This window comes from Cetorhinus maximus, chromosome 9, assembly GCF_964194155.1.
Source record: "Cetorhinus maximus chromosome 9, sCetMax3.hap1.1, whole genome shotgun sequence".
Taxonomy (NCBI): Eukaryota; Metazoa; Chordata; class Chondrichthyes; order Lamniformes; family Cetorhinidae; genus Cetorhinus; species Cetorhinus maximus.
Window position 1 is genome coordinate 30,201,100 of NC_135887.1, and position 12,582 is coordinate 30,213,681.

At 43.9% G+C, this 12,582-nt stretch overlaps 1 protein-coding gene across 11 annotated transcripts in view; it reads right to left on the bottom strand.

Moving 5' to 3' along the window:
• gtf2ird1 (GTF2I repeat domain containing 1) overlaps window positions 1-12,582 on the bottom strand; it is a 200,237-nt gene that overhangs the window by 50,916 nt on the left and 136,739 nt on the right. For all 11 annotated transcript variants that reach the window (XR_013577523.1, XR_013577522.1, XM_078548429.1 and 8 more), the window contains 3 exons: window positions 12,177-12,242; window positions 10,368-10,551; window positions 5,473-5,528 (listed from right to left, as the gene is read on the bottom strand). Coding sequence is in view for 9 of the 11 variants with exons in the window: in XM_078548429.1 (XP_078404555.1) it covers window positions 5,473-5,528; window positions 10,368-10,551; window positions 12,177-12,242 (306 nt within the window). In the remaining 2 variants the exon portion in view is untranslated. The remainder of the gene's footprint in view (window positions 1-5,472; window positions 5,529-10,367; window positions 10,552-12,176; window positions 12,243-12,582) is intronic.

Genomic DNA, 12,582 nt, shown 5'->3' on the forward strand with positions numbered 1-12,582 from the left:
ATTGACTGTTGTAGCTGTAATGAAACAGACTGGCTAAGGGCGTGATAAGTTCTGGAGCACAAGTCTTCAGTACTGTTGCCCGAATATTGTCAGGGCCCATAGCCTTTTCAATGTCCAGTGCTTTCAGCCATTTCTTGGTGTCACGTGGAGCAAATCGAATTGGCTGAAGGCTGGCATCTGTGATTCAGGGGTTCTCCGGAGGAGGCCGAATTGGATCATCCAATCGGCACTTCTGGCTGAAGATTGTAGCAAGTGCTTCAGCTTTATCTTTTGCACTGATGTGCTGGTCTCCCCCATCATTGAGGATGGGGATATTTGTGGAGCCTCCTCCTCCAGTGAGTTGTTTAATTGTCCACCACCATTGACAACCGGATGTGGCAGGACCGCAGAGCTTAGATCTGATCCGTTGATTGTGGGATCGCTTAGCTCTGTCTATCACTTGCTGCTTATGCCGTTTAGCACGCAAGTAGTCCTGTGTTATAGCCTCACCAGGTTGACACCTCATTTTTAGGTATTCCTGGTGCTGCTCCTGGCATGTCCTTCTGCACTCTTCATTGAGCCAGGGTGGATCCCCTGGCTCAATGGCAATGGTAGAGTGGGGGATATGCTGGGCCATGAGGTTACAGATTGTGTTCGAGTACAATTCTGCTGCTGCTGATGGCCCACAGTGCCTCATGGATGCCCAGTTTTGAGTTGCTAGATCTGTTCGAAATCTATCCCATTTACCACTGTGGTAGTGCCACACAACACAATGGAGGGTATCCTCAATGTGAAGGCGAGGCTTTGTCTCCACATCGGTGGTCACTCTTACCGATACTAACATGGACAGATGCATCTATGGCTGGCAGATCAGTGAGGATGAGATCAAGTATGTTTTCCCCTCTTGTTGGGTCCCTGACCACCTGCCGCAAACCCAGTCTAGCAGCTATGCCATTTAGGACTCGGTCAGTAGTGGTGCTACCGAGCCACTCTTGGTGATGGACATTGAAGTCCCCCACCCAGAGAACATTCTGCGCCCTTGCCACCCTCAGTGGTGTTCAACATGGAGGAGCACTGATTCATCAGCTGAGGGAGGGTGGTAGGTGATAATCAGCAGGAGGTTTCCTTGCCCATGTTTGACCTGTTGCCATGAGACTTCACGGGGCCCCGAGTCAATGTTGAGAACTCCCAGCGCAACTCCCTCCTGACTGTGATACCACTGTGCAGCCACCTCTGCTGGGCCTGTCCTGCCGGTGGGACAGGACATACCCAGGGATGGTGATGGTGGTGTCTTGGGCATTATCTGTAAGCTATGATTCCATGAGGATGACTATGTCAGGCTGTTGCTTGACTAGTCTGTGAGACAGCTCTCCCCATTTTGACATGAGCCCCCAGATGTTAGCAAGGACGATTTTGCAGGGTTGACAGGGCTGAGTTTGCCGTTGTCGTTTCCGGTGCCTAATTCGATGCCGGGTGGTCCATCCAGTTTCATTCTTTATTGACTTTCTAGTGGTTTTATACAACTGAGTGGCTTGCTAGGCCATTTCAGAGGGCATTTAAGAGTCAGCCACATTGCTGTGGGTCTGGAGTCACATGTAGGCCACACCAGGTAAGGACGACAGATTTCCTTCCCTAAAGGACACTAGTGAACCAGATGGATTTTTACAACAATTGACAATGGTTACATGGTCATCATTAGACTTTTAATTCCAGATTTTTAAAAATTGAATTCAAATTCCACCAACTGACATGGCGAGTTTCGAACCCAGGTCGCCAAAGCATTACCCTGGGTCTCCGGACTAATAGTCTAGCGACAATATCACTATTCCAACGCCTCCCCCAATTTACTCTTTCAATTCAATTTACTCTTCCAGGTGCCCCTCTTCTCCTGTCACCATGTCTCATTTCACCTTCTCCCCTCTCGGGTGCTCTGCCCTCCCAAATCCCTACCCCAACCCATCAAGTACCCCCTGACCTTCCTATTGCCATCTGTGTCTTTGACCCCCTCCCCCCTCTTTAATAAACCTACATCTCCCCTCTGTGCCCAGCTTGGCATTCTCTGAAGGGCTCCTCACCAGCAGAGCCTCAACTTTTCCATCCTACTTTCTCATCCGCCTTCCCACTCAGCTACTTCTAATTTTTCCTCCTCCTTTCCCATTCCACTCACCCCTCCCAGCACTAACCCCGTGGACTCCAGTGGATGAGCCATCGCTGCCCCGCTCCACATCTCCCTGCAAATCTGTTCACCTGTGAACATTAATGACATTAATCAGCTCACAGTGGATAACATCAAGATCTCGACAGAAATCTGGCAGAGGGCTGATGACCTCTCCACCTGCCTCTACTTTCTACCCCTCCCCCCATGAAGACCCTTGTGGTGGCAGTGTGGCTCTGATCTCCAAATCACATCTTGTTCTGTCCTCTTACTTCTCTGGCATTTTGTGCTATCAGCATCTCATCTTGTTCCATCATCTCAAATGATGTTGTTACTCCTATTGTGTCAATCACAGATGAATCTCTCATCCCTTCCTTCCAAGAGCTCTCCATCCAGATTCCTCCCTCTCCCCCCTAATCCTAATTCCTTCTGTATCTGTATCTCTCCAAATTTACTTACAACTGCACTTTCAAAATGCCAATTCTGCAGCTTTTCGCCACTATTCACCATGACATTTCTGTAGATACTGATCTCCTGAACCACACCCTCACTTCTACCTTCTGATGTCCAGTCCCCAGTAAAACTATTACTCTCTCTCACCCTGGTCATTCCCTTGCTAAGAACCTCAGCTTTAATCCCTTAAATCCAAGGGGCAGCTGGATTAGCCACTCTCTGTCAGATCTGGCTGGATCACATATAGGACGTTTGGGTCCTGCTGTCTTCTGCTCACTGTTCTAGGATCACCCTGGAATGCAAAAGATAACCTCAAGGCTTCTGTTCTCCATTACAAACAATCTTCTTAAACCCCTTTTCCTGCCTTCTCCACCTTCACCTCCAACAAGTTCAAGGAGCTCATGGATTTCCTTGTCACTAAGATTCAGACCATCCAATCAGAAGGCTGACATTTTTCTCCCTTCCACTAGCCCAAACATCCTGGGTTCGGACCTGCCCTAGCCTTCAGCTCACATGTTTCTCGAGTTTTCTTCTAACCTCCCATAATAAAAGAAAAAGGTACATTTATATAGCACCTTTCACAACTTCAGGGCATCCCAATGTACTCTACCATACCTTCTCCAAGCTCATCTTGTCCATGGGACCCACTTCAACAACCCTATTCCCACCAAACTGCTAACTATCCAATTTTCTTTCCTGGCCCCTTGTTAGCAGATATTATTAACAGTTCCCTTTCCCCAAGTTCTGATGCCTTTATCACACCCCTCCTCAAAAATACACTTTCAACTCCTCCATCCTAATAAACCACTGCCTCATCTCCAACCTTCCTTTCTTCTCCAAAGTCCTTGGCTGTATTAGTGCCTCCTAAATCCACGCCCAGCTTCCCCACAGGTCTATATTTGAATCCCTTCAATCAGGTTTCAACCTTGTCACGGTACTCAAATGGCTTTAATCAAAGTCACAAATGACGTCCTATGTGATAGTGACCTTGATAAATCATCCCTTCTCACCTTCCTTGCCCTGTCTACAGGCTTTGACAGTTGACCACACCATCCTCCTCCTATGCCTCACCACCACAGTCCAGCTGTGTGGGACAACACTCACCTGCTTCCAGTTACATCTATCTAATTGTAGCCAGGGAATCACCAGCAATGGTTTCTCCTTCCACTCCCGCATCTTTACCACTGGTGTTCCACAGAGTCTGTCCATGGCCTCTCTCATCCCCCACCTACATGTAGCCCCTCAGCAACATATTCAGAAAAATACAGCATCAGTTTCCACATGTACATTGATGACACTCAGCTCTGCCTCATCACCACCTCTCTCTCCTCCTCCATTATCTCTAAATTATCATACTGCGTATCCAACATCCAGTGCTGGGATGAGCAGGAAGTTTTTCCAATTAAATACTGAGAAGCCTGAAGCCATTGTCTTTGGTCCCCATCACAAACTCCGCCCATTAGCCCCGACTCCATTCCTGTCCCTGGCAATTGTCGGAGAATGAGCCAAGCTGTTCACAACCTGGGTGCCATATTGGACTCTGGAAGAAGCTTCCAAATCTGTATACGCTTCATCACAGGGACTGCCTATTTCCACCACCATAACATCACCCGACACTGCCCTGCCTCAGCCCATCTGCTGCTGAAACGCTCATCCTTCACTATTCAAATATTGTCCTGGCCAAACTCCCAGCTTCCACCCTTTTTAAACTTGATCTTATCTAAACCTCTGTTGTCCGCATCCTAACTTTTACCAAGTCCCGTTTGCCCAAGACTCCTCGCTGACTTATGTCGGTTCCCTGGTCTGGCAACACCTCAATTTTAAAATTTGCTTCCTGCTGTGAAATCCCCCCATGGCACCAGCCCCTCTATTTCTGGCCTCTTAACCATCCCAGATTTTAATCGCTCCATTGGTGACCATGTCTTCAACTGTCAAGGCCCTAAGTTCTGGAATTCCCTCTACAAACCTCTCTGCCTCTCTCATTAATACCTATCCCTTTGTCCAAGCTTTTGGACAGCTGCCCTAATACCTCCTTAGATAGCTTATTGTCAAATTCATTTGGTAACACTCCTATGAGCGCCTTGGGGTTTGTCACTGCATTAAAACAGCTCCTCTGCAAGTTATTCTTCATATCGTTATAGAGGGCATACCACCATCCAGTGGTGGACATGAGAATAGCAGGTGCTACAGTGACTCAATGGACTGGGCCTGGGACATAGTGTCATACCATCTCTATGTATATGTTAGATATGCACATGGGTGTGATTTTATAAATCTCTTCGTTAAAGTTTTTTAATCATCAATAATTAGGGTCTCACCGCATTTCTAACTTTTCTTCCTTGATCCAATATTCAAATCTGAAACACTGCTGCAGCAAGATTAAAAGATCCTCAATTCCTTATCATTCAATGTTAAACAAAAATCTCTTTTATGCAAATTACTACTCATTAGGAGCACAGTACTGGGCTCAGTTAGGGCAGAGTCTCTTGCCAGTCAAGTAGGCAGTTAGTGTATTGTAAAGTGTGAATATGGATATTAATCTGTGATGCCAGCACAACTAAAGCAGAAACAGAAGCACAAAAAGGAAGGGGAAGAAAAATCAGGAAAAAAATGTAAAGTTAGAAATCTGCTCTGAAATCTGAATATTCAGTATTTAAAAGGATAGCGCAGAAACAAGGCAGACTTCTCTCCCTGAAGGGGATGAGTGACCCGGTTGGATTTTTACAATTCCCATAGCTTCATGGTCACTCCTACTGATACTAGATTTTTACTTCCAGTACTGTTTTTAAACAAAATTCTGAATTCAAATTCTGCAAATGCCAGATTGGGATCTGATGCGTTGCTACTTCTTGTGTGATACAGCATACTACAATCTCCTTTCTTACCTACTGTATTCTTTTTCTCCTTACATGATTCTTGACCTTCAAGCAGGAGCTGTGGCCTGTAAATGTAACATTAGCACATTAACGAGGGACTTAAGTTGCATCAAATAAAAAATGTCCTGGTGTTTTCAAAATAAAAGAAAAGGCCCTGAAACAGGAGAATGATCTTCAAATTACAACATGGTGAACCAACGAGCTCTGAAGAAGAGTCATACGGACTCGAAACGTGAACTCAGTTTCTCTCTCCACAGATGCAGTCAGACCTGCTGAGTTTTTCCAGCATTTTCTGTTTTTGAACCAATTTTGCGCAGTTGGGTGGGATGTTACTGCACTTCCTGTGAGTATCACATGATAAGTGGGATGCCAATACCGTGGACAGTTCGCGTTTTGTAGTTTCCTTCAGGATCCTTGTTCCCAAATAAAAGCGGATGTCCACTAATTTCCTCACGAGCAGAAATTTGGAAGAAAGTTCTCGAACTATATCAACAAAAATATAGGATCCATAAGCGAGCTAAAACCTCTCCCACTGGAAAGAAAAGATGGAGGTAACACTGAGGGAGAAGGGGCATAAGTGATTTTATAAAGGCAGCTGGAGAGGAACGAGATCTTTCTGCTGAGGCAGAAGATAACAAGAGGACGTGATTTTTGAATTCAGGACACACTCTTTCCACATAGAGTAATGGAAAGCTGTCAGCATTTAAATTTATTGTCATTGATTCCATTGTGAACTAGGTTTTTAGTCACTTCCAAGGGACTTTCAAATGGCACATTTTAATCCATAAATGCATTCCCTTTATTCATTCTCAGGTTATAGCTGACCCTAATAGCTGCTATGTTATAGTACAAGGCAGACTTTTTAACTGTCCATTGATTCTAGCTAATGTATATGTGCCCAACTGGGATAATCACCATTTCATTTCAAACTTCTTATTTTCCATACCTGAGTTAGGGTCATATCACTTACGTCTTGGAGGAGACCTTAACTGTGTTATTAACCCAAGTTTAGATTGCTCTTCCACATAATCTGTTCCAATATCAAAATTAGCCTCAGCCATCAGGTCTTTTCTGATGCACAGGGATTGGTAGACTCATGGCGTTTACTATACCCATCAGCAAGACAATACTCCTTTTTCTCTCTTATTCACAACAACTACTCGCGTATTGACTATTATTTCCTTGACAAGAGGCTGCTCTCGTTAATTCAATCTTGCGCATTCAACAGTTTTGTGATCTCTGATCATGCCTCTTAGTTTTAACACTACAATCCCATGACCAACCTGTTTCTCGTCCACCACAGCATCTTAATTCCCTTCTTCTGGCGGACCCGGGTTTTACTAAATTCATTTCCTCGCAAATAGATACTTTCATAGAACTTGATACTACTCCAGATATGTCATTTGCTACTGTCTGGGAGAGTATGAAGGCCCACCCTCGTGGACAAATAATTTCATATACTGCTCAACTTAACAAACACAATACCTCAAAATTGTCCCAATTGATTGACCAAATTCCCTTATTGGACCAGCAGTATCTATTGCACCTACTCCAGTATCTTACGAACAGCATCTGGCTCTACAGACCGAATTCGACTTTCTTTCTGCTAAACAAACAGAGAAGCTTATACTTAGATCACATGGTACATTTGATGAGCATGGTGAAAGAACCACTAGGCTCCTGGCTCACCAGCTTTGCCAGTCTGCTTCCTCTCAACTTGTAGCTGAAATAACCACTCCCACAGGGTCAACCACCACCGATCATCAGGAGATCAATGATCAATTCAAACTTTTTTATTCCACTCTTTATGCCTCAGACTCCTTTTCAGATCCAGGTTTAGTTCACATTTTTTTTTGATAATATGGACATCCCATCTCTAACATCTGACTCTATGAATGCATTCGAGTTCCCCTTTCCCAAGATGAAATGCTAAAGGCAATTAAATCCATGCAAAGTAATATGGCACCTGGGCCTGATGGATTTCCAATAGAATTTTATAAAAAATTCTCATCACAAATTTCTCCATTATTATTATTATCTCTGTTTTCAGAATGCTTTCTCTTCAAAACACTCCCTCCTACGCTGCGCAAGGCATCTTTGTCTTTTCTTTTAAAGAGGGATAAGGATCCTCTGCATTACAGTTCATTCCGGCCTATTTCCCTTTTAAATGCGGCTGTCAAGATATTGGCTAAAGCCTCAGCCCACTGTCTTGAACCTGTCCTGACCACACAGGTTTTATACCAGGTCAGGTAATCCTTCTCTAATATAAGGTGTATTTTCAATATTATTTATACACATTCAACTACTCCTCTTCCTGAGGCTCTTGTAACTATGGGTCGGAAAAGGCTTTTGGTAGAGTGGATTGGGACTTTCCTTCACTCTTCAGAAATTTGGATTTGGGCCCATTTTTATAAAATGGATAAAACTATTGTATTCTTCCCCAGTTATTTCAGTACGTACAAATAATATCCACTCTAAACTCCTTTGACCTCCATCGAGATACTAGGCAGGGCTGTCCCCTTTTCCCCCTTACTTTTTACTATTGTTATTGAGGCCCTGGCAGAGTCACTGTGGACCTGTGAAGATATACAGGGTGTAACATGGGGTGGAGTCGAGCAGAAACTCTCCCTATATGCTGATGACCTGTTTTACATCTCTGATCTGGCCTCCTCTCTCCCACATACTTTCTCTATTTTTGAGTGATTTCCTATTTCAGGTTTTAAAATTAATTTGCAATAGAGCGAAATTTTTCCAATTAACTCTATTGCAAAGAGTTACATTCTTTCTCCCCTCCCCTTCAAAGTCTCAGTAAACAGTTTTAAATATTTAAGAATTGTAATTACTAGATCCCTTGGAGACCTTTTTAAGCTCAACTTTGACCCTTTGTTGGAATGTAGGAAGCAGGACTTAGCACATTGGTCTAATTTGCCCCTTTCTTTAGTTGTATAAATTCTGTAAGGATGAATATTTCACTAAAGTTTCTATGCTTCTTTCAGTGCATCCCATTGTTTATCCCCAAGTGTTTTTTTGTTGTGATAAACCAATTAATTTCTTCCTTTATTTGGAATAAGAAAGCTTAGAATTCATAGTTTTTCTACAAAGACCCAAGCACTTAGGTGGTTTGGCACTGCCAAATTTTCAGTTTTATTATTGGTCTGCTAATATCCGTAATATTTCTTTTTGGCTTCATTCAGACTTGGCTTGTTCAGTGTGGGTGCAATTGGAGGCAGCCTCCTGTCAATCCATATCTCTGCCTGCTCTGTTGTACTCCTCCATTCCTTTCTCAATCAGTCACTTTTCTTCAAACTCTATTGTTAGACAGTCACGAGATTTGGACCCAGTTCAGAACACACTTTGGGCTACAATCTCTCTCTTTATACAGCTCTATTAATGCAAACCATTTATTTCCGCCTTCATTAAGAGATTCTACCTTTCAAGTTTGGCATGTGAGAGGTATCAAAACCCCGGCCAATTTATATATTGATAATATTTTAGCTTCTTTTGACTCTCTCTCTTGGAAATATGATCTGCCCCACACACACTTCTTTCGCTACTTGAAAATCAGAGATTTTGTGCCCAAAAGGTCACTCAGTTTCCTTTATTGCCTCCTAAATCACTGATTGATATTATATTAGAACAAAATCTATTTGTTAGGGGGTTCATTCCCAAATTGTTTTCCCCAATCTTTTCACCACACTGCCCTTTGTTTTCTACCTTAAAAACTCTTTGGGAGCAAGATTTTGACTCAGACTTATCAGAAGATAACTGGAAGTCTGTTCTCTCTCGTGTACATTCCTCATCTGTATGTGCAAGACATGGGTTTCTACAATTTAAAATCTTACACCGTATCCATCTATCCAAGGTGAAATTTTCTAAGATTTATCCAAATTTTGATCCAACCTGTGATGAATGCCATACTGCCCCAGCCTCTCTGATTCATATGTACTGGTCATGTCCTAAACTGGCTTTGTTTTAGACAAAAACCTTTTACATCACTCTCACATCTTTTCAGTAGCAACACTGAACCTTCTGCTATTACAGCTCTCTCTGGAGTGGAACCAAATGGTGTCCCTTTTACAAAAATTCAGAGTGATACACTCGCCTTTTCAACTTTATTGGCTAGACGCATTATTCTGTTAAATTGGAAACAGTCTACCCCACCCTCTTTCACTAATTGGATACGTGATCTTATGCAGAATCTTAAACTTGAGATAATAAAGTACACTATAAGAGGCTCCACTGATGGATTTTATGTAACTTGGCAACCTTCCCTAGATTATTTTGAGGAACTACAGCTCTGTACTTTCATATAACTGACCCTAATTAGGCTGTATATATTATATCATGTGAAACTACACTTGTCCCATGATTGTTGTTGATTTTATTTTATTTTTGATTGCGGGGGGTGGGGGGTCTGTGGAGGGTTTTTTTTCATTTTTTTCCCCCCTTTTCTTCTTCTTTCTCCTACTTCTCTTTCCCTTTCCTTTCTCTTCCAAATGTAAGCTCATTAAATTATTGCTGCACTGTAAGTTGTTTTCCATACTGTTACTCATTATGATTGTTGCTAAAACTTAATAAACAGAAATAAAGAAAAGGAAATGCATTTTCTTCTATTAAACATCCTACAGCGGTGTGGTCTCAATATTGAACTCAACAACTTCAAGCCCTTAACCTGTTTTCTCTTGGACAGCACCTACTGATATAGTAAAATGGGTGTATCAATGCTTCCAGGGAAAGGGGCGGGGGTGGCTGGATTCTTGAAGGGGGAGAATTATTTTTTTGTTTCACAGGTACGCTGTCCTAAGTGAGTGAGGGTGGGGCATTAGGAGAATTCCTGTTACCTTAAGACTTGCTCAAGTGTCATTAACCTGCTAATTGTTTGCCTCGTTTCCAAGGATTCTCACCTTTTGATGATGAAATGAATGCCCTCACTTGCTTCTAAAATCTTCTGAAGTTTTGAAATTCCAAAGCAATTGGGTCTCCTGAACGGGATACCCTCAGGCAAACCGTCCACAAACAACTCTTCAGGATGAGACTGGAATTTTAAATAAGGGATCTTCACTGGATCAGAGAATCCCATCGCTTCACCTGAAACAGAAATAACAGTTATAACACCATCAAGAAGGTAAATTAGTCCAAGTGATTGCGAGTATTGTAGCAAACACTAAACAGCAGCTTCTGAAAACTGCCCGCAGACTGGTACACTGGACAGCAGCTTCTGAAAACTGCCCACAGGCTGGTACACTGGACAGCAGCTTCTGAAAACTGCCCACAGGCTGGTACACTGGACAGCAGCTTCTGAAAACTGCCCACAGGCTGGTACACTGGACAGCAGCTTCTGAAAACTGCCCACAGGCTGGTACACTGGACAGCAGCTTCTGAAAACTGCCCGCAGACTGGTACACTGGACAGCAGCTTCTGAAAACTGCCCACAGGCTGGTACACTGGACAGCAGCTTCTGAAAACTGCCCGCAGACTGGTACACTGGAGAGTAAATCTGTCTACGAGTATAATTTTGGTGCTAGGACTTCTCATCTGTGCTTTGTGATGTTACAAAATGATAGTCTCAGATCACAGCCGCTGACTTAACTCTCTGGCGACTCCCTCTGCTTTAAATAAGTAGATTTGAGGTGTTCAGAGCTGACCCAATGTCATATTAGAATATTCCATTCCAGGGATGTCAGACATTAAGTTTTTCCCACCTTCTTCAGTACTGAGGTCAGTGAAGCTGAAGGTTGATGTGTAATGTTGGAGGGATTGAAGGGAATCCTACAATGTTGTCACTCCCAAGCTCCGAAGAAGAGTCATACAGACTCGAAACATCAACTCTGTTTCTCTCTCCACAGATGCTGTCAGACTTGAAGTTTTCCAACATTTTCTGTTTTTGTTTCAGATTTCCAGCATCTGCAGTATTTTACTTTTATTCCCAAGCTCTGATTGATAATGAGGGTCTCAAGCCTCTGATGCAACTCTAATTGGCTGGAAGCTGGAATTCCGCCCCTCAGTCAAGAGGAAGTCCTGCCTCAGAGAGCTACCGGTCACTCTGATTGGCTGGCAGATCTCTAGTCCCTGCAGTGCCAGAAGCTACAGTGGACAGGACTGGGACTGCAAGTTATGGGAGTAAGTTTTGGGGGGGGTCTCGAGGTGGTGAGGCCTGGGGGGGGGTTGAACAGAGGGGGATTGGGGTGTCAGTGGGAAGACTGACAGGGGTGGTTGGGGGTGGGGGGGGGGGGGGGGGGGCAGGGGGGGGGGGGGGGGGGGGGGGGGAGGGAGCCCCCACAGGAGCCAGACCTTTTGGAGAGTGCTCAATGTTAAAAGGAAGCTGCTGATGGAGGTGCCCACTCCCTCCACCCCCCTCTCCACTCCCTCCACCCCCCTCTCCACCCCCACTACAAACCTTCCCACCCAAGACCTGAACAGGTTACTTTTTGGACTCCCCCCCACCCCCAACCCCACTGCCGTGGAACTCCTCCCGCCAGCCTGAAAATTGAGGCTGAGCAGGAAATGGCCCTTAAGTGGTCAATAATCGGCCACTCAAGGGCCTCAATTGAGGCAAGGGCAGGTAGGCCGACTAAGACCTCACCCATCCCAGCGTAAAACTGTTGAGACATCAGGGTGGGCAGGAACCCAGTTTTAAGTCCATCTGAGAAAATTAACAGTCACCCTCTGCCTACAAGGGAACGTAAAATTCTGCCCCACGTCTTCTAACTCACCATACTTTCTGTTGAAAAGGTTCTCGACCTGTTTCCTCAGTTGTAGAATCTTTTCATTCCATTCTTCTAAAGGAAAGCACAGAATCAGAAATGAAGCTATATAGCAGCTTGTACATAATCACAAAACAATATAGAAAGATCCCTTTAGCTAATATCATGCCAAATAATGATTTTTAATCCACTGGCTGGTAATTGGAGTTGAACTTTTAAAATTAGACTTTTTAAAAGCATAGAGACTGAAGAGATTTGAATTCTCAGCCCAGGATGGCTAACCCCAATTTGCATTACTATACATTGCACATTCCAATTCACTTGGGCAGAGTTGGGCTGTCTGAAAAACCCACCAAAGACAATGACTTCATGGGTGTGTGAGGGACTCACATCTTCTTCTCATTGGCAAAGCATC